The 23,823-nt window shown below is 38.3% G+C and overlaps 1 protein-coding gene across 2 annotated transcripts; it reads right to left on the bottom strand.

The window, feature by feature from the left end:
* Positions 1-1,786: 1,786 nt before the first annotated feature.
* On the bottom strand, positions 1,787-22,723 carry C1D (C1D nuclear receptor corepressor). Of its 2 annotated transcripts, none has more exons than XM_080684759.1 (5): positions 22,631-22,723; positions 6,499-6,645; positions 5,720-5,786; positions 5,357-5,412; positions 1,787-2,653 (listed from the first exon to the last, which is right to left on the bottom strand). In XM_080684759.1, the coding sequence occupies exons 2-5, from the start codon at positions 6,634-6,636 to the stop codon at positions 2,489-2,491; spliced, it is 426 nt and encodes a 141-aa protein (XP_080540885.1). In that variant the 5' UTR covers positions 6,637-6,645; positions 22,631-22,723; the 3' UTR covers positions 1,787-2,488. The 2 variants fall into 2 exon arrangements, with proteins under 2 accessions (XP_080540885.1, XP_080540886.1); XM_080684760.1 differs by having other exon boundaries at positions 6,499-6,642; positions 22,631-22,662.
* Positions 22,724-23,823: the final 1,100 nt, after the last annotated feature.

Here is a 23,823-nt window from a genome sequence, read left to right as displayed (position 1 = left end):
GTAAACCATAATTCAAGCTTCGATTTTCCTCTTAACATATTCTACTTTACTAAGATGAATTCTCATCCTGCAACTATGAACAAGAAAACTGTACTTAAAATAATATTAAAAGATAAAATCTCATTATTTAGTATTAGATTAATAGTCTATAATTCTAGCCTTAAAAATATCTATAGCTATAACCTCCCCAACTTATTAATTCCCAAAGAGATTAATAAAAGGTGTAATTAACATCTAAACTTAGAGCAGACTGCCATTTGGAACAAACCCTGTTAACAATAACGGTACCAGAGTCAAAGAGATCAACCCCTCACCCTTTATGGTTCTGACTAAGGTTAATGAGCACAATTTGTCATTATTTTCCAGTAACTGAAAATCTGAATTGAACAAAAAGACTACTTTTTTCAAACACTTTATAAAAATAGAATAAAGGCTGAAATCATCTTATTTAGAACCCAGCAGTGTTTGGCAATGGAAGTATCATTAAGTATATGTGAAATGAATAAACAAATAAGCAACCCAATGCACTACCACCATTCAGCTCCTTTTTATGTGCCAAGTATTTAAAATTATATAAAATAAAGTGAGATACACTCAAACTGTTTTCTTTAATCCTCACCTGAGGATGTTTTTATTGGTTTTAGAGAGAGAGGAAAAGAGAGGGAGAGAAATATTAATGTAAAAGAAAAAGCCATGGATCAGTTACCTCCCATACACACTCTCGTAAGCACCCTGACCAAGGATCAAACCTGATACCTAGGTATGTGCCCTGACCTGAAATTGAACCCCGTGACCTTTTGTGTATGGAACAATGCTCCAACCAACTGAGCCACACTGGGCAAAGCTCAAACTGTTTTTTATTTCTACTAGTAAACACTGAAAAAATTATTCACCTAAGAATCTCCAATTTAAAAGAATATAAAGCTGGACATTTACAAACCTATAATTTGGCTAATGATTTTCTACAATTGTGTATTTTTTTCTTTATGAAATTAGAAATATACAGAAATGCAAGTTATACGTTTCTTTGCAATAAATAAGGCATGTACACTGCACTTAATTTTAATAACACATATCTTTCATAAAGAAGTTTAAAAATAAGCCAAAAATGTGAATGAAAGAGAAAAAAATGAAATAACTATAAATGTTCTCCCACTTCAAAAATTGTCTGACATCTGAGCCCGAAGACTCTCTGTATCTATCAGAGACTTCCTCTTCATGTCACAGAAAGAGTTCAACATGCTTTACAAAATCCATTAGTTTTTAAGACCATTTCCAATATCTGCTACCATAAATCAAGAAATCCATTTATTCAAGGTTACTTATGGAAAATTAATCACACAGAAAATTTTAACAACTTCTTTTTCAAAAATTAAAGTACTTTACTGTATTTGGCATTCCTACACATGATGTGGATTCAAAGACTGAAAACATTAAGGGAATATAATTAAAATTCATAGGCTTAGCCATAAAAATAATTTTAATATCAGAATTATCTGTAACAAATATTTCAATAAAATAAATCAGTATATAAACAAAATATCATTTTAGCTTTCTCCTCCGCTTAAGTGGAAGTTAACATAGAAAGTTGTTCCAAAATGCTTGTATGTACTTGACATGGCCTCAAAAACATGTAATCAAACATGAAAAGTGAGACCGATAGAACTGTGGGCACTATACATCAGGAACAAAACTCATGAATCTCTCTATTCCCAATGATTTCTAAAACCTATTTTCCCACTTTCAACAGCAAGTTTACTCAAAAGAGAAGAATAAACAGGTCAGCTACACAACACTTACAGCCTTTATTGATAGGATGTAGCCATTATGCCAAATTCAGCCATCAATTACAACTTCATTTCCCATCCACAATTAATGAGAATATATTTTACTTCAAATGGGACATATAGGCAGAGTGCCAAAAGTTAAAGTATAACCTTAAAGTCTTAAATTCACACTTCAAATATCAAAAGAAGCAATTCCCAAAATCATGAAAACATGATGAAATAACTACACATAAAAAAAACACATTTAAGTCATTTCACTTTTTCTTGTATATAGTGAAAACAGATGTATTTATAACTTCAGACTTCAGAAAGCATACTTCATAAAGTCATTGTTCATTTAAAATAGACAAATGTTTACAGAGAACATTTAACTTAAATTTCATAGTTGCTTATAAAATAGTACTTGAAAGGTTGACCTATATAAGGAAACAAGAGTCCTGTCAAGAGAGATGGTAAACTATAAATATAAAATATACCACAATGTTAAAAACCTCACAGTACGCTATAGGAAAATCAATAAAGATAACTTCATCTTTCTGGGGGGAAATATATTTAGCATTACAAATTCAAATGTAAATTTTATATATGAATTCAATAAGGAATACATTAAAACTTTGCATTGCCACATAATCACCATCTATTTTGTGTTAAACAATAAAAATGACGTACTCTTTGAACATGTGTACATCAAAACCAGAAGGTTATTTTTTACTTTTTCCTTTACTGGCAACTTTGGATGCATTTTTAGGTTTTGGTTCCCAGAGGGCATTTTTCACAAATCTTGAAGCTGCACCTTTGTCCAGCTTGGCAGCCTTCTTCTTGTCAGTTATTTCCTTGACTCTGTTCATGTATACTCTGATTCTTTCCTTAAAGATAAAAAAAGAGAGAGAAAGGCAACAGATTTACTAAGCTGTTCACTACCAGTAGGTTTTTATACTGTACCTCAGTTACATTCAATAGACATGTATTTATCACCTATGAGGTGGAGCTAGCAAGTGCATGTGAACAGGATAAACATGCCCGTGCTCTCCTGGAGTTCAGTCTAGGGAAACATAGGCATTACAAAGTCGTTTCAAAAGAGGAGAAACTATACTGACATCACTCCAGAGATAAACACTGAAGCGTTCATATGTAGTTTATACATTCTTAGATTTAGCATTAACCTAAATCCACATATTAGCTCTTATTTACCTGAAGTCTATAATCTAAAATAGAGACCTCATATACTTGCAACATACAAACTAAACTCTCCTAAAAATTTTCCAAGCAGAAAATGGGTAAGGCAGGATTGATTTCTTTTTTTAATGTTACCTTGGAGTGTCACAATTAAAATAAGCAGAATGAAAATACAAGATCTTTTATTCAATTTCATAGTTTTGATTGATAAGCACATATTTTCTAATGACATATATAGTTCTAATCAGACTTAACAAGGTGAGAAACACATTGCCATAGCATTAAAATATTCTGAGATCATTAATCAGAATGAAGGTCTATTCTATATTTCAAATGGAGAAATGAAGGTACAAGAGTCATAAAATAGCAGAGGTAATGATTAATCACTGCTTAAAAGCACATTTCATGAAAATAATCAAAATAGTGACATAAGTTGGAGTTTTGTTTTTCTGACACAGAAAAATGCAGAACCATGGAATTTTTTAAAAAAGACTGACAACTCTGCTCAAAACCCTCTCATGGCCCCTATTTCTCTCAGAATAAAAGCCAAAGTCTAGCCTGGTGCTATTTTTAATTTCTTCCCATAATATATATTATATATCCCCTAACATACCATGTATTAATATATATTTAATATTTGCTTGTTTGTGTTATTATGTTAGTTGTTTGTCTCTTTCCACTCCATAGGCTGACATCTGCCACAGGATAAGGATATTCATGAGCTTATTCACTGAGGAATCATCTCATTCGAAAATAATACCTGGCTCCTCCCAGGCACTCAAATATTTGTTGAATGAATAAATTCACCAAGTTTCAATGCCTTTCCCATTCATGATATAACTCGCACACACTAACTCTATGACCAATTAGTGATGTCTGTCACAAGGCCACAGAAGAAGAAAAGGTTATATATTTTTTATTTGTCAGCCCTTGTCCAGAATATGAATGTACTCCTCCAAAAAGTGGGTTCTGAGAGAGAAAAAAGACAAATTTTATATTTTTCCAATGACAGAACCAAGTATTAAAATACTCCAAATAACTTTGTGTTAAAAGAAAAAGAGAAATTTTATAAAGGTGCAGTCCATATTAGAGGGTTGAAAACAGATAGTAAAATGCATACTTTTTTTTTAATATATTTTATTGATTTTTTACAGAGAGGAAGGGAGAGGGATAGAGAGTTAGAGAGAGAAACATTGATCAGCTACCTCCTGCACACTCCCTACTGGGTATGTGCCCTCAACCAAGGTACATGCCCTTGACCGGAACCGAACCTGGGACCCTTGTGTCCGCAGGCCGACACTCTATCCACTGAGCCAAACCGGTTAGGGCCATACTTCTTTTTAAAGCCAGTATCACTGCTCAGATCAAGATCTGTGTATCATATTGCTTTATATTTTGCTTTAAGTATTTTTTCACTATTTCTATATTTAAAAATAAATTTATTTTCCCTCAAGAACTTTAAAAGAAGAAAATATCTTAGTCCACACATTAACAAAATGAAGACAACAAATCTGGTTTATTCATTTTTTAAAAGTAAATGACCATGTACTTTACTGTTATATATGCTTTACTAAGTTGTATATAACATATATATCAACTATCATAAGACTTAAGGACAATCATATAGTGTCAAGTGTATTCACATTTATATTTACCTTATATTTTATAAACACAAAGAATAAATTAATATTCTTATTCATAAAACGAAGTCAAGAAGGTAACCATAGTTTGATTTCTGATTTTTCTCTTTTAAATTGAATGATTTAATTTTTGAAGTCAGCAAAACCTCTAAGATACCAGACCTTATATAAGTACTTATACATCTAAATGGAATACAAAGACAAACCTAGAAGATTTATTACAGGTTGTAAATATGTCACTAATGCAGAATTACTGGACAGTACACATACAACTGGTGCCAAAAAAGCTTTTAGCTTTGTTGCTGAACTAGATTCTTTACTGCTGAGAAAATGAATTAATGGAAGAATTGAAAAGGTGGGGGAGAAACTTTCCCGTCTTAGCTAGTAAATCAACTAGAATATACTTTTAAGAATTGTGTAAGAGTTTAAAAAAAAAAAAAAAGGCAGTTGTAGAGATGAACAAGATTTCAAGAATTTATAGGCAAAATAATATGAAGTTATAAATAATTACTAGAATCATAACATATTTTTCTCATCCAGAGATATATATAATATATATGGAGCACCAATTCTCTGACAAAGGTAAGAAAAGGAAAAACTAAAGACATGCTGAAATCTGGACTAACTTTCATAATTTCAACTCTGAATAATTTTATTCTCTGCAATTAGTGTGATAAAGGTACGATGACTTTAACTTCAGGAATACTACATCAAACAGCCATGTAGAGTAAAAGAAATCCTCTGCAATCTTACCAATTCCTGCTTTACTGGGTGATCCTTAGGATTAACTCCCTGAGTTGCCAAATAAACTGCAAGAGAAAGATTTCATGAAATAAAACGGTGTATATATTAATGAAGAGCACTAATTAAAGAAACAAAGAAATGTCACACAAATGACTGACTAAATCTTAAATTATTCAACCTCTATGTATTAATAAATATGTGTGTGGCTCACGAGCATATGGAATTTTTATTTGAAAGAAATAAATACTGTATCTGACTATTAAAATTGTCATAAAGTATAATTATATATAAAGTGCTAGCATTTAAAAAATAAATCACCCTTGACTCAATAAATAATTGGTCTTGTAATTAACTCCAAAGTAATATACATACCCCAAAACATTGAATTTAATGTGTAAGCAGAAACTAAATCCACTTTTGCTTGTTCAAGTGGGTCCAACTATTAAAAAGAGAGAGAAAATAAATTCAAACGTTGAGAACCATCACATATTTTAAATTTTTACCTAGCACAATGTTTCAAAGAAATGTTTTTTTCACGTTTTATAATCCAATAACCAAATGATCTGGAAATAATTTGCAAAAAGAAAAAGGTTTGTTAACCAGTGATTTTTGCCCAAAATTTTTCAATTCAGAGTATCATCTTTAGTTAGACAAGGAATGTGTATAATCCAAGAAAAATTCTTTTGAATTATTTTAATTTCAGGAGTTACGATCTGGGCTTTGTATGTCAAAAGTAATTTATCAATATAAACATAGTACATGATGCATTTATGTATAAGAAGCAGGCTAAAATGCTTAGGCAATACCAAAGACAGAAGAAACATAATGAGATTTGTTTTAGACTGTCAAAGTCAATTTACTCTTTTTGTCCTATAGGGTTTCCAGAAACCCTGATAACATCATTGTAATACTTAAAAGGTCAAAGATGGAGTCTGTGGAAAAGAATGCTGTGAGTGTTCCTTTTGGTTTCCAAAACCAAGTCAAAATAAAAATATAGTTAAGAGTTATTTCCTAAGGTTGGAGTTTTGTTTTTATCCCCTAAAAACATCCAAACACTTGTAAAATTGAAATAAAGGAGGAAAGGAGCCTGCATATATCATTAATCTATTTCTTAGCACAACACTGTTTTCTGAATTACATTTTTAAAGTACCTTCTGCAACAACTCATTTCTAGAAACAGACATCATGGTCTTCAGCATGTCATCTACAGCACCAATGGAATTCTCAAATGCTGATAAATACTCATGGATTTCTGCTGGATAGTCTTCATTAATTTCTTCTTCTGCCATTATGACCTACTGAAAAAAAAGTAAATTCTTAGAATTCACAGTAGAGGCAGAGACTGTTCTTTAGGTTAAAAAAAAAAAATCAATAGGTCATACCATGTACTTCAAAAGTGCTGAGTTAAAACCTGAAGATAATTAAACAAATCTTAGAATACAATTCTAGAGCAACTACAAACTTCCCCTCTTCTTAAGTTGCTTGGGAAGGGGGATGGAGTGGAGAGCAGGGGACAGACCCACCCAAGTTCACTAATGCTACACATCAAACTCGGAATGCTTTTCAAGAACTAAAGACATGACTACCAAACACAGAATATCAATAATCAAAATCCTACATTTAAAAAATTTCCTGTTGAAGTTAAAGACCAAGCAAAGCAATGAAAGTGTGGTAAGTATATGCCCTAACGCTTGCTGAAAAAAATAATAAGCTCTTTTTTTTCCCAACAATACATATTTTAGTCCTTCCAAACCTAGGTGTTGATCTAGCAGCATGGTATATTAAACTAAAAAATGAGAAATGCTAAGTCTGAAATATCTTAAGATTATTTATCACTAAAACCATTTTCAAGCCTATATATATATATATATGTATATATTCCTTAAGCTTCTTTAAAATATTAAGAAGGAACTCAAAGAGCCCATAAATCACATAAAGCAAAAAAGAGGAAACTTGAGAGAAATAAACTATATGGTTTTCATTTAGGCTAACAGCATACCTTGACAGCCCATTCTTTTAAAATTCACATTTATATCACAATACTTAATATCTATGTGAGAAAATGAAAAATCCACATCAATGTATTTCATATAGTATCTAAGGCCAAATTTCGGAAGCAATTCTAAGCCATACATATCTCTTATGTTTTAAAACAATTTTTTATTAGCTGAAAATACCTCATTCATTACATAGCTCAAGAGAACAGCAAGAATGTGGTAAAACAGCACATAGCATAGCAGAATTGAAGTAAAAAGACTTGGGCTTTCCATCTTGCTTGATCACTAACTCTGTCACCTTAGATAAGTTACTGAATCTCTCTAGGCCTCAAATACCTCATTCATAAAATGGTCTAATGATCTGTAAAGGACCCTTATAGTTCTAAATGTTATGACTATGTCATTTAAGTTTAAAAAGTACTATTTGAATATTTAGTCATAATATATCAACATTTCTATTCAACAAGTATACTAGTATATGCTACTGAAATATCTGCATTCATTAAAAAAAAAGTGAAGTCCACCTGACTATCACTTCTTATGCTGTAAAGTTATTATCTAATTACTTTGCAACCAGCAATTTGACAAAGAACTGCCCTAGCCAGTTTGGCTCAGTGGGTAGAGCATTGGCCAACAGACCAAAATGTCCCAGGTTCAATTCCGGTCAAGGGCAAGTACCTTGGTTGCAGGCTCCTCCCCAGCCTGGGTCCAGGTTAGTGCAGGAGGCAACCAATCGATGTGTTTCTCTCACATCGCTGTTTCTCTCAGTCTTTCCCTGTCTCTTCCACTCTCGCTAAAAATCAATGGAAAAATATCCTCGGGTGAGGATTAACAAAATAAAATATATAAAATAAAAATAAACAAAGAACTATGGTAAAAGAAAAACAATGGGGAAAAACTTGTGACTTCCTATTTCAAAAGGCTAACTGAAAACACATACTTGCCTCTCACCCCTCCAAAAAATTCTCCAAAATGAAGGAACATAAATATAAGTCCACAGTAATTCTGGAAACCAAAAGAGGCACATGCCCATCAGCAAATCCAACAATATAAATTTTTGAAGCTAAAGAGCAAATGGGATCAGACTGATAGGAAACAGAGAGGAGGATCCAAGATGGCGGCGAAGGTAAACACCTAAACTGCTGCCTCGCACAATAATTTCAAAACTACAACTAAAAGACAAAACGTCTATCACCCAGAACCACGGAAAAGCTGGCTGAGTGAAAGTTCTACAACTAGAAGAAAAGAGAAAAGAGCATTGAGATGTGCACAAGCGCTGAAAAGCTGAGGTACGGAGGCACATATCGGGCTGGCAGCGGGCGACTGGGAGCGCTGCTTTTTTCAACACAAAGGGAGACTAGCTCCCAATTACTCCGAACTCCAGTTTCTGGGGAGACACGGGGGACCCAAACTCCTATGGGGAGAAGCTGGACTGTCTGCCGTGGGGTCAGAAAGTGAGGGTGGCTTGCTTGCAGGGCTGCGCGCAGGAATAATTGTTTACTGCACTGGGGCGCGAGACGCAGGGACTCGGTCTGAGACGCAGAGCCGGCTTACTGGCAGCCATCGCTGTTTGCCACGCCCTAGCCTAGTGACGCCCTGAGACCCCCGCCCCGCACAACCTACAAACCCACCCAAGCTCCAAGCAGCGGCTTTAGCATATGAATGGCCTGCCCTATGGCAGCTTAACATAGCAAACTTGCAGCCTGGGTCAGACAGCTCCAAAACCTCCAAACCCCAAGCAAAGAGGATAAAAACTGTAGTTCTCACTGTAGCGCCTGCTGGGTGGCCTCAGAGAGTAGCTGACCTGCACCCATTGGAGATCCAGAAGCTGGTGTACCTAGTGGTCAGTGTGAGACACCAGATTTTAACTCCTCACATCCATAAGTGACACATTCAAGAGGCAGACTCAGTGAGCACCAAAGCCCCACTGAAACAAGTCCTGCACCATAAGAGTGTCTCCAGCACAGCAGTTCTTCCATTACAGACACAGCGGGTCCTCACAGCCAATTGGTCTGGAGGTCAATTCCTCCCAGTGTACCAATAGCAATCAAGGCTTAACTACACCAAGACTTTGCACTCAGCCCACAAAGGGGTGTACCAAGAGCATCCACCTCAGGTGATTGGGGAGGCTGAGCTACTGGCCCCTATAGGTCACCTACCACACAAAGCCACTCCATCAACACAAGGAAGCAGCAAAATGCGGAAACAGAGAAACATGTCACGAATGAAAGAAATGGAGGAAAGCAAACTACTGGACGACATAGAGTTCAGAACCACATTTATAAGGTTACTCAAGAATCTTCTAAAAACCGCCGAGAAACTTGATGAGACCTCCGAGGAGCTTAGTGAGATCTTCAAGGACCTTAATGAGAATGCCAAAGAAATGGAAAAGGACCAGTCAGAAATTAAGCATACACTGTCTGAAATAAAGAATATACAGAAATTCAACTGTAGATCAAAGGACCCCAAGAATCAAACCAAAGATCGGAAATATAGGAAACAAAAAACACCCAACCAGAAAAACAAAAAGAAAAAAGAATCCAAAAATATGAAGATAGTGTAAGGAGCCTCTGGGACAACTTCAAGCGTACCAACATCCAAATTTTTGGGGTGCCAGAAGAAGAGAGAGAGCAAAATATTGAAAACCTATTAGAAGAAATAATGACCGAAAACTTTCCCTACCTGGGGAAAGAAACAGACTTACAAATCCAGGAAGCGCACAGAACCCCATACAAGAGGAATCCAAAGAGGACCACACCAAGACACATCATAATTAAAATGCCAAGGGCAAAAGACAAAGAGAGAATCTTGAAAGCAGCAAGAGAAAAATGGTTAGTTACCTACAAGGGAGCACCCATACAACTGTCAGCTGATTTCTCAACAGAAAATATGCAGGCCAGAAGGGAGTGGCAAGAAATATTCAAAGTGATGAACAGCAAGAACCTACAACCAAGATTACTCTACCCAGCAAAGCTATCATTCAGAGTTGAAAGTCAGATAAAGAGCTTCACAGACAAGAAAAAACTAAAGGAGTTCATCACCACCAAACCTGGATTACATGAAATGCTGAAGGGTATTCTTTAAGAAGAGGAAGAAGAAAAGGTAAAGATAAAAATTATGAACAACAAAATGACATCAAATACATACCTACCAGCAAGTGAATCTAAAAATCAAGTGAATAAAAAATCTGAAGAACGTAATGGACTGGTGAATATAATAGAATCAGGGACATAGAAAGGGAGTGGACTGACAATTCTCAGGGGGAACGGGGTGTGAGGGGTGCGGGAAGAGATTGGACAAAAATCTTACACCTATGGATGAAGACAGTGGCAAGGGGTAAGGACATGGGGTGGGGTGGGGTGGAGAATCAGGTGGAGGGGAGCTATGGGGGGAAAAAAGAGGAACACCTGTAATAATCTGAACAATAAAGATTTATTTTTTTAAAAAAAAAAAAGGAAACAGAAAAAAAGGAGCCTACAATCCCTTAGAAACCAAATGGGAGAATCTAGGAATAACCTCAAGACGAAGGGCAGTAAGAGCTGGGCCACAAGGGCTGAAAACAGCTACCCCAATCTCTAGCACTGTCCAAGTATGGCTCCAGCATCTGCTGTCCAAAAAAGATATAAGTACAAGGGATACACTGCAAATATAGGGAGGACTCAGTATTTCTTCTCTTCATGTAAAATCTTAAACCAATAAATTTGAAAATGTGAATAAAAAGAATGAGACGATAGGGGGAAAAATCAATTACCAAAACTAACCTAAAAGAAGTATATAAACAAACAGATCATGAACCTTAAAGGAAAAATTTACAGGAAGTCAAAGATCTGCCTTCCAAAAAGGATAAAAGCCTACAAGATATTACAGGTAAGTTCTTCCAAACCTTCAAGAAATAGTTACTTCTTCTAGTATTTAACTGGTTAGGATGTAGAAAAAGATGGAAAACTTACACACCTTTTTCATAACATACACAAAAATAAATTCCACATGAATCTAAAGGTAAATGAATAAACATATTATAAGATTATATAAAACATGTATGTACTCCAAATGAAACCCAAATGCTATAAAAGGAAAAGGATGATGGGTTTACTAGTAACTACATAAAAACTAAAAAGAAAAAAAAATCTTTATGGTAAAAGTACAGCATAAGCAATATTAAAAGAAACAACCTGGGAGAAAATATCTGTCAAAATATAACCAAGAATTAATTAGATTACATTGAGTTCCTACAAAGCATTAAAACAAATAAAAATAATGAAGATATCTTATCACCTATCAGATTGGTAATAATTTTAAAGATTATCAAAGGTCAATGTTAGCAAGGCTATATATGGAAAGTAAAATATAAATTGGCACAGATTTTTTAAATGCACATACTCTTTTTTTATAACTTTTTTTATTGATTTCAGAGAAAGGAAAGGAGAGAGAGAGAGACATGTTGCTCCACCTATCAATGCATTCATTGGTTGACTCCTGTGCATGCCCTGACTGGGATCCAACCCACAACTTTGGCACACTGAATTTTGATTCAGGAAATCCTCTTAAGAATCTAGCCTACAGAAATCCTTGTATACATACATACAAATTTAGCAAAACAGACTCTTCAAACTCTTCTCTGAATTTCCCCACTTTCTCTTGCATCAGTTTTTCCCTCTGCTGGATCATTAACCATAAATCTTAAAACATTTTATTTCTCCATCTCATACAAGAAACAAAACATTTTGACTTCATATCCCACTCCAGCTAAGGCTCCATTTTCTATCTCCCTTTTAGGGCTCCTCAAAAGAGCTGCTTATATTAGCAGTCTAATTCCTCTCCTTCCATGCTTTCTTGAATCTACTACAAACAGGCCCTTTACTTCACACTCAAAATTGCTCATCAAGATCACCCACAGAGCCACATTGTTAAGTTCAATGGTCAAGTCTCAGTGCTCATCATTTGACTTCATTGACTCCCTTCATTTGGTTTCCAAGGGCATCACATTTTCTTGGTTTCCCCCTACCTCACTGGCTGCTTTCTTGGTGTCCTTTGCAGTATCCTTCTCATATCCTCAGCCTCTTAACCTTAAAGCTTCCCAAGGACTGTCCTTGATTAAATTGCATTAATAAACTGATGACTCCCAGGTTTGTATCTCCAGCCCTGACCTCCCTATTGAATTCTAAAGCCACATTTCCAACTTCTTACTCAATATCTCTGGTTGGATATTAATAGATTCTTATGTACCCAAAGCCAAATTCCTAATCTTGCCTACTATAATCTTCCCTGCCTCATTTCATGGTAACTCCACCTTTTCAACTGTTCAGCCCTAAATTTTAGAAGTCCTGGACTCTTTCCTCTCTCACCCTACCTTTAAAGCACATTCAGAATCTAACCTCATCCTCTCACCTCTACTGCTACTAACCTGGTCCAAGCCAGTCTAAGCCATCGTTATGCCTTGTCTAGACTGCTGCAATAGCCTCCTAAATGGCTTCCTCATTTGCAGCCCAGTAGTTTATTATCAAGAAAAAGCAGAGTGGTCACTTCCAAATCTGAGTGGCCATTCCAAATCTATGTCATACCTCTGCTTGGAAACTTCCAAAGGCTTACCACCTCACTCACAGTAAAAGACAAAGTCCGTACAAGGCCCTAAAAAGCCCAACACAATCTACCCTCTCTGCAGACTTCTGTGATCTCAGCTCCTCCCACTCTAGCCCTGGCTCATTCCACTCTAGCCAGGACGGCATCACTGTTCCCCATCACAGCAGGCCTGGCCCTACCTTAGGGCCTTTCTACTTCTTCCCCCCTTCCTAGAAGGTCCGGTTCCTCCTCTCCTCCCCTACCAACAGCTTCAGAGCTTACTACTTTACCTGCCAGATCTTTACTAAAATGTCACCTATTGGTAAGCCTTTCTTGAACACCCTCTTTAAAATGCATGCCCTGCCCACTACACCCCACCCCTTGGGCCCTACACTCCTTATCTCCTCTACTTTACAGTCCTCAATTAACATCTGACATATTTAATTCATTTATTGTCTGTCCATCTCAAAGAATGGTAATTACATGAGAACAGATTGGGGGGGGGGGGGGCGGTTTGTTCACTAGCACAGCCTGACAGTCAATAAACATGTGTTCAATAAATAATCTATAACAAAATCCTGGAAATAATCTAACTATTCATCAACACAGAAACAGCTAACTAAATTGTAGCACATCCATCCAAGAGAATATTATAATTAAGCATGTTCATTTGGATAAAGCCCAGCAGAACAACCTGAAGCACAAGGTTGAAACTTTTTCTGACGTCTATATGAATATCACAGGCAAGGATGTTAATTTTGAATTCCCATTGCTTCAGTTGTAAACAAAAATGACTAAAAAAAATATTGTTCACAGTAAAAAAAAAGTAAATCTCTATGTAGTGACACATAATGAGAAGTGGTGAAAAAATGTCATAGAACACTCTGTATAACACATAACGTATGTGCCATTTGTTTTTCAAAACCTGTATCTGTAGTTATGTAGGAAAAGATTTGAAGGAGACATTAAAAAAAAAAGACATTCTCTCAGAGAAAGGGCAGGGATTAGGGAGTAGGATCAAGGCAAGCTCATTCTTTTAACTCTTCATTCTTCATTGTTTAAGTTTTGTTACTTCAAAAAGCATGTTAAATTTGTAATAAAAATAATCATTACATTTAAATAAAGGCATATTCTAATAAAGTATTTTGGCTTTTAACAAATACTGCAAGTATATTTTTTAAAAAGTCTTTATTTAAATGTACATTTTTCATCCAATTTTTCTATTACAAAATATTTTCCCTCTCTAGAATCATAATGGAGATTTTTCCTGTAATTATTCCCTGTTCCTAAGCCCCAATAAACATGTAGTTATTTATTGTTAAAATGGGTTAGGGTGAACACTGAAAGCAAGGCAGTAAGAATAATTACCCTCATTAAATCTGAACTGAACCACTTACCTTTTACCTAACCAAAAAAAAAAAAAAAGGCAAGACGGTCTTTTAAAAAAAAGTTATTTTACTATTAGAATTTTCCCCCAATTCAAATGATTTCTTCTAACATCCTATATAATCCTATATAATAATATAATAAAGAGGTAATATGCAAATTGACCATCACTCCAACACACAAGATGGCCACCCCCATGTGGTCAAAGATGGCTGCCCCCATGTGGACACAAGATGACCGCCACAAGATGGCCAGCAGGGGAGGGCAGTTGTGGGCAATCAGACCAGCAGGGGAGGGCAGTTGGGGGCAACCAGGCCTGAAAGGGAGGGCAGATGGGGGCAATCAGGCCTGCAGGGGAGGGCAGTTAGAGGTGACCAGGCCAGCAGAGGAGGGCAGGTGGGGGCGACCAGGCCTGCAGGGGAGGGCAGTTGGGGGCGACCAGGCCAGCAGGGGAGGGCAGTTAGGGGTGACTGGGCCGGCAGATGAGGACAGTTGGGGGCGACCAGGCCTGCAGGGGTGACAGTTAGGAGTGACTGGGCCAGCAGGGGAGGGCAGTTGAGGGGGACCAGGCCAGCAGGGGAGGGCAGTTGGGGGAGACCAGGCCTGCAGGGGAGGGCAGATGGGGGAGACCAGGCTGGTAGGGGAGGGCAGTTAGGGGCAACCAGGCCTGCAGGGGAAGGCAGCTGGGGGGAACCAGGCCTGCAGGGGACGGCAGTTGGGGCAACCAGGCCTGCAGGGGAGGGCAGTTGAGGGGAACTGGGCCTGCAGGGGAGGGCAGTTGGGGGAGACCAGGCCTACAGGGGAGGGCAGTTGGGGGCGACCAGGCCAGCAGGGGAGGGCAGTTGGGGGTGACCGGGCCTACAGGGAATGACAGTTAGGGGTGACTGGGCCAGCAGGGGAGGGCAGTTGTGGGGGACCAAGCCTGCAGGGGAGGGCAGTTGGGGGTAACCAGGCTGGCAGGGGAAGGCAGTTGGGGGTAAACAGGCCTGCAGGGGAGGACACTTAGGGGTGACCAGGCCGGCAGGGGAAGGCAGTTAGGGGCAATCGGGCCAGCAGGGGAGTGCAGTTAGGGGCGAAAGGTAGGCAGGGGAAGGCAGTTAGGGGTGACCAGGCCGGCAGGGGAGCAGTTAGGCGTCGATCAAGCTGGCAGGGGAGTGGTTAGAGGGTGATCAGGCTGGCAGGCAGAAGCGGTTAGGGGCAATCAGGCAGGTAGGCAAGCGAGCAGTTGGGAGCCAGCAGTCCTGGATTGTGCAAGGGATGTCCCTGATTGGAGGGTCCAGGCTGGGCCGAGGGACACACACACACCCATGCACGAAATTTCGTGCACCAGGCCTCTAGTCTTATATAGATCATTCCTGAGTACTGGAATGCTGTCTCTCCTTCTCTCCTGTCACTGGTTATGGAAGCCATAGCACCCACAAGAGAAAAGGAGGGGCACATAGCATCACACACAGAACTGAAGTCATCCACCTCCCTTTCCCTTGACTCGCTACTTCAGGGAGGTCAGTCCAGCCTGCCATATGCTCAGCTCCCCATCTCTCTCTCAAAGGTCCCAGTCTGAGCAATTCATTATATGGTAACCCTAAGTAGACCCTCTGATTCTTACCACCCCATTTTATCAGAGAACAAGAGTCAGGAGAGTTGCTGATATGAGGCAGGGTTCAACCAGAGCAGCGGAACCAGGAGATGTACTAGTATATGAAGAGATCTATTACAAAAAACTGTTTTATGTAATTGTGGGGGCTGGCAAAGTGAGTCAAAATCTGCAGGACAGGCCTTCAAGGAAGGGCATGCTGGAACTCTCAGCTACAAGCTGGAGCTGCTGTCCACAGGTGGAATTTCTCTTCTGTCAGGAAATCTCAGCTCTGCTTCGATTCAGTTTAATTATCTAGAACAATCTTCCTTAATGTAAAGTCAACTGATTGTGGATTTTAATCACATCTACAAATACCTAGATTGGTGTTTTACTGAGTATCTGGGGACAGCTGCCCAGCCACGCTAACACAGCAAGAAGACCACCACACTCCTTTAAGCCACCAGAACTACAGCAAAGAAAGGTATACTCCTGGCATCTCAAGGTGCTGTTCTGACAGCATTTCCCCACAGCACCTTTGTTATTCTTGATTTGTTATTCTGAGCGTTTCTGTGAGGCAATTTGGCTCCCAGGTAATAAAACTAGATTTCAAATTCCGGCTAACAAATGTGAAAGAAATGACAACTTTTTTTTTTTTTTTCAAAATACCATTTTGCAACCCCAATGAAATGATAAATTCAGGCAATGATCACCAACAAATAAAAGGATGAGGAAGTTTACAACAGAGGGGTGAGACTAACACTACCGAAACACATAGATCGAGCCTCACTTTACTAAAAGTTTGACAAACACATGTTATGAACCTCCTGATGTGACTATGATGTACACAGCATCATCTATGTTTCATTTCCAACTCCCCAAAAGAGTTGAATCTGAATTTAATTGAGCCTTTAGAGCTAACTTCCATTTACAGGAACTATGGAGGACAGAAAAATAAGTTACCACTAGAAAGCAAAAAGACAAATCTGAAATGAGAAATGCACTGTAGAATAATTGCCCTGGTTTCTGTAACAAGTAAATGGCATGAAGAAAAAAAAAAGAAAGAAAGAAAATGGAAGAGTGGTAGATAAAGAAGAGATAAAAGAAACTTGGGAGATACAACAACCAAATGAAATGTATAGATATTGTTTGGATCTTGATTCAAATAAACCAAGTGCAGAAAGTTACTTTTGAGAGAAAGAAATATGAACATAGATTGGGCATTAGATGACACCAAGAAATTACTGATAATTTTGTCATCTATGAAAATAGCATTATAGTTTGTCAGAAAAATGTCCCTGGGTTGCCCAGCCGGTGGTGCTCAGTGGTTGAGCGTCGACCTATGAACCAGGAGGTCACGGTTCAATTCCCAGTAGGGACACATGCCCAGGTTGTGGGCTCGATCCCCAGTATGGGGCATGTAGGAGGCAGCCAATCTATGATTCTCATCATTGATGTTTCTTCCTTTCTCTCCCTCTCCATTCCTCTCTGAAATCAATAATATATATAAATGTCCTTGGATAAAATAGCATAACATCTTGAATTTGCTTTAAAAAATAATTTTAAAAAAAGCTAGTCTTCATGGAGTGTAATTACACTTTGATGTCGATTCCGCACTTAGATCAATCACGCTGCTCTAAATGTGCCACTCACGACAGAAGCCCTTTTTTAGTAATTACACTTTGAGAGCAAGAATAACAAACCTATGTACATTATATCTATAGTGGAATTAGATAGCTAACTCACAAATTAACTTTTAGAATACAATTCAGTTCAGAAATTGGGGGAAACCTAAATCTGAAGTATACTCTAGAACAGTGGTCGCCAACCAGTGGTCCGTGGACCACCTGTGGTCCATGAGGTCCGAAAGATTGGCGACCACTGCTCTAGAATACTAAGCAGCTCTGTTACATCTCATCTCAATTCCAAATATAACTGAAGGTGAGGGGAAGGTGGGTTACTACCAGATCTGTAACAGTTGCTAAATAAAACTCATTAAAACAAGACAGAGCCTGTGGCTTCAAATGAGGTTTGTGTTGCCAACATTCCCAACAAAAGCTGACATTTCAGGGTGTCTATAATTATTTTAAGAATGTCACAAATTTCCTCCTAAAAGAAATCCTAATGTCTTAGATCTTTACCTAGCTCTTATAAAAATGTATGCATTAGAAAATAGACCAACGAAGTTTAGTCAAATGAAAAACTAGGAAAAAATATTTGCAGCGTAGAGATAAAAGGAGCCTCTACAAATCAGTTTAACAAACACACACACACACCCCTACAACCCCAAAGAAAAATGAACAAAGAAAACCTGCAATTCACAAATAAAGGAATTCAGATGACTAATAAGCATGAAGTTATTCAATCTTACTCCTAATTAAAGAAGCATAAATCAACAAAACAAGATGCTATTTTTCATGTCAAACAAGCAAAAATTAAAAAGATTGATAGTACCTAGTATGGGCAGAGGTGAGGAGAAACAGCCACTCATTCACTATTAATTGGAGTGTGAACTGAGCGTTTCTGTGAGGCAATTTGGCACTATGCTTCAAAATTATATATATACAAATTCTTTGACCCCCACAATTTTCTCAAAATATGTATTTTCACACAAGATAATGTTCAAGGACATCCACTGCAACACTTTTTAAAAGACTTTAAAGCAGGGAACAACCTATGTGCCCATTAACAAGAACTAGCTGAATAAATTATGATATATTCATTCAATAGAAACTCTGCAGCATTGAAAAAGTATGAAGTAGAGCTCAGAGTCCTGAGATATATTAAAGTGAACAAAAATTGAAGAATAAGATATATATTTATCTTTTTTTTTTAAAACATATTTTATTGATATTTTACAGAGAGGAAGGGAGAGGGATAGAGAGCTAGAAACATCGATGAGAGAGAAACATCGATCAGCTGCCTCCTGCACACCCCCCACTGGGGATGTGCCCGCAACCCAGGTACATGCCCTTGACCGGAATCGAACCCGGGACCCCTCAGTCCACAGGCCGACGCTCTATCCACTGAGCCAAACCAGTTTTGGCCATATTTATCTTTAAGAAAAAAAATATACGAGTGTGGAAGCATACTTGAATATGCATGTAAGTTTTCTCAATGCTCCAACTCCTGGGGACCCTATGAATGGGTGATGTCCACAATGTCCTGTCCTCAATTGCCCTTCTCAGTTCCTATTGACTCATGCCTATGGCTTCTTTTATGGAGTCAATCCATCTCATGTTTGATCTTCCTCTTTTCCTGGTACCTCCTATTTTTCCAACATTATTGTCTTTTCCAAAGAATCTTGCCTTCTCAAGACGTGTTCAAAGTAGGACAGTTTCAATTTTGACATTTTTGGCTCCAGCCATGTTTCAGGCTTAATTTGCTCTAGGACCGGCTTGTCTTTCTAATGATCCAAGGTATTTGTAGAACTCTCTTCCAATACCGTATTTCAAATGAATCAATTTTTTGCTATCAGCCTTCTTCACAGATAGAAAATAACAGGGGTAAATAAAGGAATTGTCAGGAAACTGAGAGGATCCAGGTAAGGTCAGGCAACTGAGATGACTCAGTTAAGGCTAAATAGTATTAATTGTGAATTTCTTTAGCAATGTTCAATAGGCCTAGAAAAAGAATGGTTGCCCAGAGTGAGGAATTGGATAGTAGGCACAGAGGAAAGCTAAGGAAGTACAAAAGAACCTTTAAAACAGCTGACTGGGAGGTAATCGTCTTGAAGGGAGAGAAGTGAGGCTTTTTCCTCTGCTTGCAATATCCCCTCTCCAATCTTCTGGGCTTAGTAAAACCTGTTAATCCTTTAAAACCCAATCAAAAGCATGCTCCTCTATAAAGGTTTCCATATCTCCCAAAGACAAGTAGTCTCGCCTAACCGGCATGGCTCAGTGGTTAAGCGTCGACCTAAGAACCAACAGTTCGATTCCAGTCAGGGCATATGCCCAGGTTTCGGGCTCGATCCTCACTGTGGGGCGTGCAGGAGGCAACCGATCAATGATTCTCTCTCATCATTGATGTTTCTATCTCTCTCTCCCTCTTCCTTTCGCTCTGAAATCAGTAAAAGTAGTCTCTTCTTCCTCTTTGCTCCCAAGGTTCTCCAGACTTAGTTATCATATATATCCATAAACAATACTCCTTATGTTTCTTGATAAATCCAGATCCTTATTTCACTTGATCCATCAGCTGAACTTGACAAACTAAACAAAACACTTCACCCTGAATTCCACAACACTGGACTCTCAAAATGGTCCTTGTCCCTCACTAGCTGTTCATTATGCCTCATTTGCTAGTTCATATCAAACCTATGGAGTCTAAAATGCCTAAGGACTCAGGTCTTCTACTACTTCTCTTTTCTCTTTACATTCATGCCTTCGGTGATTGTCTCTAGTTTCACAATTTTAAATACTAATAACTCCCAATGTTCTTTTCTGGCAATGACCTCCCCAATGGACTCCAGACTTGACTTAATTACCTACTTAACATCTCCACTTGGATGACTAACAAACATCCAAACTTAATATGCCATAACTGAACTCCTAATCTTTCCCCCACAAACCTGATGCTCCCATAGTTTTCCACTTCCCAATTAATGGCAAGTCCACCCTTCTAGTTGCTCAAGCCCAAACTCTTGACAATCATCTTACTCTTACAACCCACATTCAAACTATAAGCAAATCTGTTAGTTTTACCTACAAACACATCCAAAATTGAACTGCCACTCACCAGGCACTTCTTTCCACCTGTGAAGCCATTATCATCTCATCTGAATTATTAGACCTTCTTAATTAGTCTGGCTTTCACCTATCCTACTCTCTAACTATCTGTTAAGACAGCCAGAGTGATCCTGCTAAAACCTGAAACAGATCATATCCTGCTCAGAACTTTCCACTGGTTATATACCCACTAGCCTATTCCTTCAAGGCAGGATTCATGTGGCATGATATTTGTATCTCCACATGACTAATATAATGTCTTGCCACACCTTAGATATTTAGTAACTATTTGTTAACTGACTAAAACCAATGAAAGTAAACTGGAACCAAATTTTGGAGAATCTTAATATGATATTTGAATTTGGACTTATAAATATTAGCAAGTTACCACATGGATCAAAAAGAAAAAAATATAATGTACATTCTGGGTCTGCTTCCATCCCTATGCCAAGCAGAGTTACACATAATTATGAACTAAGTGAGAGACCAAAGCCAATATCTAAATTTTTTTGGAACTAGAGAGATTTCTGCAGATGTTGCACCAGAATTCTATTACTGTAATGATTTTGTTGCACTGCATTATCTTAGAAAATAATAGTGCAATGTACATACAACAATCTCTCAATAAATATTGCTATCTTTGGCAGTCCATGTTAGTGTTAACTGTAATTCTCCTGGCAAGATTTTACTGCGAAAAAATAGGTTTCGTCTTTTTTAAATATGTTAACCTCTAAAAAATTTATCACAAAGCCTGACAACAGAGTAAGAAATAAATTATAAAGAGGTTGCTGGAGATTGAGATGAATAATCACATCAGATTACAATGAAGTTACTTATATTGTTTAATTCTAATGTTTAATTTGAAATGTTTTCAAGATTATAAAGCAGCAAAAGTGCCTTCTAAAACCATGAAATTTGCTTATTACATTTTCTCATCTCTAAAGTAATCATGCCCTGGCCATGTGGCTCAGTTGGTTGAGCGTCCTCCAGTGCACTGGAAGGTTGCCTGTTTGATTCCCGGGTTGCAGGCTCCATCCCTGGTTCGGGTGCAAGCGGAAAGCAACCAATCCATGTTTCCCTCACATTCATGTTTCTCTCTCTCTCTCCCTCTCCCTTCCTCGCTGAAATCAATAAAGATATATATTTTTTAAAAAGCCATGTAAAAGGTCATGAGAAACCATCACTTCTCAACTGTAATACAACACTGCTATTTAAAATCAACTGTAACACCTTTTTACTGAGAATTGTTTTATTTTGAAAAACCATTTTCCACACTGTCGTTATTTTATCTTTCAACAAAACAATGAGATCTATCATTTCAATCACAAACGGTTCTCTGAATTTCAGTAGGGGTTATCTAATTATTTTTCAGATCCAGCCTCAACATACGGTTAAGTATCGGTTCAATCTACTATCAGACGGTCCCAACAGGTTACGCTGTGGGTAGCAAACATCTCATTGGGAGATACATCTTCATCAAACCAAACGAAACATCAGTCAACAAACAGGACGACGTTAAAGGTCTTTTCGAACAGCGAACAGAAGTGTGAATTACACTGAACGTTCCTGGGCCATGAAGCACAACTATTTTCTTGAGAGTATCCACTACAGATTTCAACTGAAGGTCGAAATTAGCCCATCGTCTCAGGAAAGCTACTCCCCTACAGGTCTCCCTTTTGCCTTCTTTCCTGAAACGAGGATTGAAGGCAGCCGAAAATCAACTGTGAAGTCATGTGTTCTTAAATTCTCCACCTTCCAATATCTGGGAGGCGGAGCTAAGAAGCGTATAAAAAGCGAAAGGCTGGACCGAAAGAGACGTGAGGGAGCCAGGTAGACCAGAACCTGCAAGCAGCCCCAGGACTAGCGACGTGGGGGGTCCCGCAACAACACTGTCCCCCACGCTCAGGAGGGCGAGGTCGCCTTCGCGGGGGGCTGCGAGGCCCGGCCTCGCTCCTCACAGCCAGCGGGAGGATGAAATCCAGCACAAGAGAGGAGGGCTTAAGTAAAGCACGAGAAAAACGCAAACCCCAGCTTTCAATAATACCTCACTGGCCTTCCACTTCGTCTTCCGGAAAGCAGTCGGGCGGCGATGACGTCAACGCGGCGCCGGCTCTGCCTGCGGCGCCAGCGGCGCTCTGCGATGACCTCACGCTGCTTGTCCCGCCCCCCTGTTCCTTTCCTTGTGCTCCCAAAGGTGGGGTGCCAAAGTGCTGCTGGCCAACGTTGTGGAAGGAATTTAGGGTGAGGTGCTGGGCACCTTTTTCTAGATTTGTCTTCGGCCAAGAACTCTAATAGAAGTTGAGCGTATTGAACTAGAAAAAATGTTCGTTACCAAACCTTTGTTCATTTTTTTGCTTTTCACTGAAACTCATTCCAGGGCCCGGATTCCTACTGAACTCCCATTGATCCCGCAAAATGAGTCTCGAAAAAGCAGCTTCCCACATTATCCATGGTGAAGGACAAGCTCTTTATTTTTTCCAATACATCGCTAGGAGGTACTTTTGTAAAATACAGGAAAAAATGAGCCGGTTCCCTTTCCCATCGGATCGGAACACCTGCGATGGTGGTCATTACAAAATGTATGTATGGCCTAGCTGGTTTGGCTCAGTGGATAGAGCGTCAGCCTGTGGACTGAAGGGTTCCAGGTTCCATTCCGATCAAGGACACATGCCTGGGTTGCGGGCTCAATCCTCAGTAAGGGGGAAGCAGGAGGCAACTTATCAATGATTCTCTCTCATCATTGCTGTTTCTCTCTTTCCCTTCTCTGAAATCAATAAAAATGTACTTTAAAAAAATGTACATATGAATGACTTGAAAGATGGGGGAAAGAAGCAAAATACAAGCCCATATTTTTAATTATTAGCTTCATAAAATTTCATTTCAGTAAACACAATTAGAACAAACAAAAGGAAAAAAGTAATTACAAAAACTGCACATATTGTTCATTGAAAGTGTAGTATAAGCTGCTAAGCATTCTTTTTACAATCCTAACTCTTTATTCCACAATCATAATTGAACAGGAAGCTTTGAACAATCACCCCATATTTCAATAAATAAAGTTTTAAAGTTGCTTGAAAACCTGGTTCATTATTATAATCTAGCTGAAATAAAGAGGGTAATGTATCTGAACTGTTCCTCTGTTTTGTTTTTATATCTATAATAGAGAAAACAGTCTCACAGAGATAAATTGATGCGAATGAAAGAAGAGTTTTGGGGATTTTTTTTCAATTACAGTTG

The sequence above is a fragment of the Plecotus auritus genome, assembly GCF_963455305.1.
Source record: "Plecotus auritus genome assembly, chromosome: 8".
Taxonomy (NCBI): Eukaryota; Metazoa; Chordata; class Mammalia; order Chiroptera; family Vespertilionidae; genus Plecotus; species Plecotus auritus.
The sequence above is the reverse complement of the archived record's forward strand: the minus strand, read 5'-3'. Positions and strand labels throughout refer to the sequence as shown.

Excerpts from the sequence above, each read along its gene's own strand:
- C1D (XM_080684759.1), bottom strand. The coding sequence starts at position 6,636 with ATGGCAGAAGAAGAAATTAATGAAGACTATCCAGCAGAAATCCATGAG. Across the intron at positions 5,413-5,719 it reads ATTAAATTCAATGTTTTGGG|TTTATTTGGCAACTCAGGGA; the intron begins GTATGTATATTA and ends TTTCTCTTGCAG. Across the intron at positions 2,654-5,356 it reads ACCCAGTAAAGCAGGAATTG|GAAAGAATCAGAGTATACAT; the intron begins GTAAGATTGCAG and ends TTTATCTTTAAG.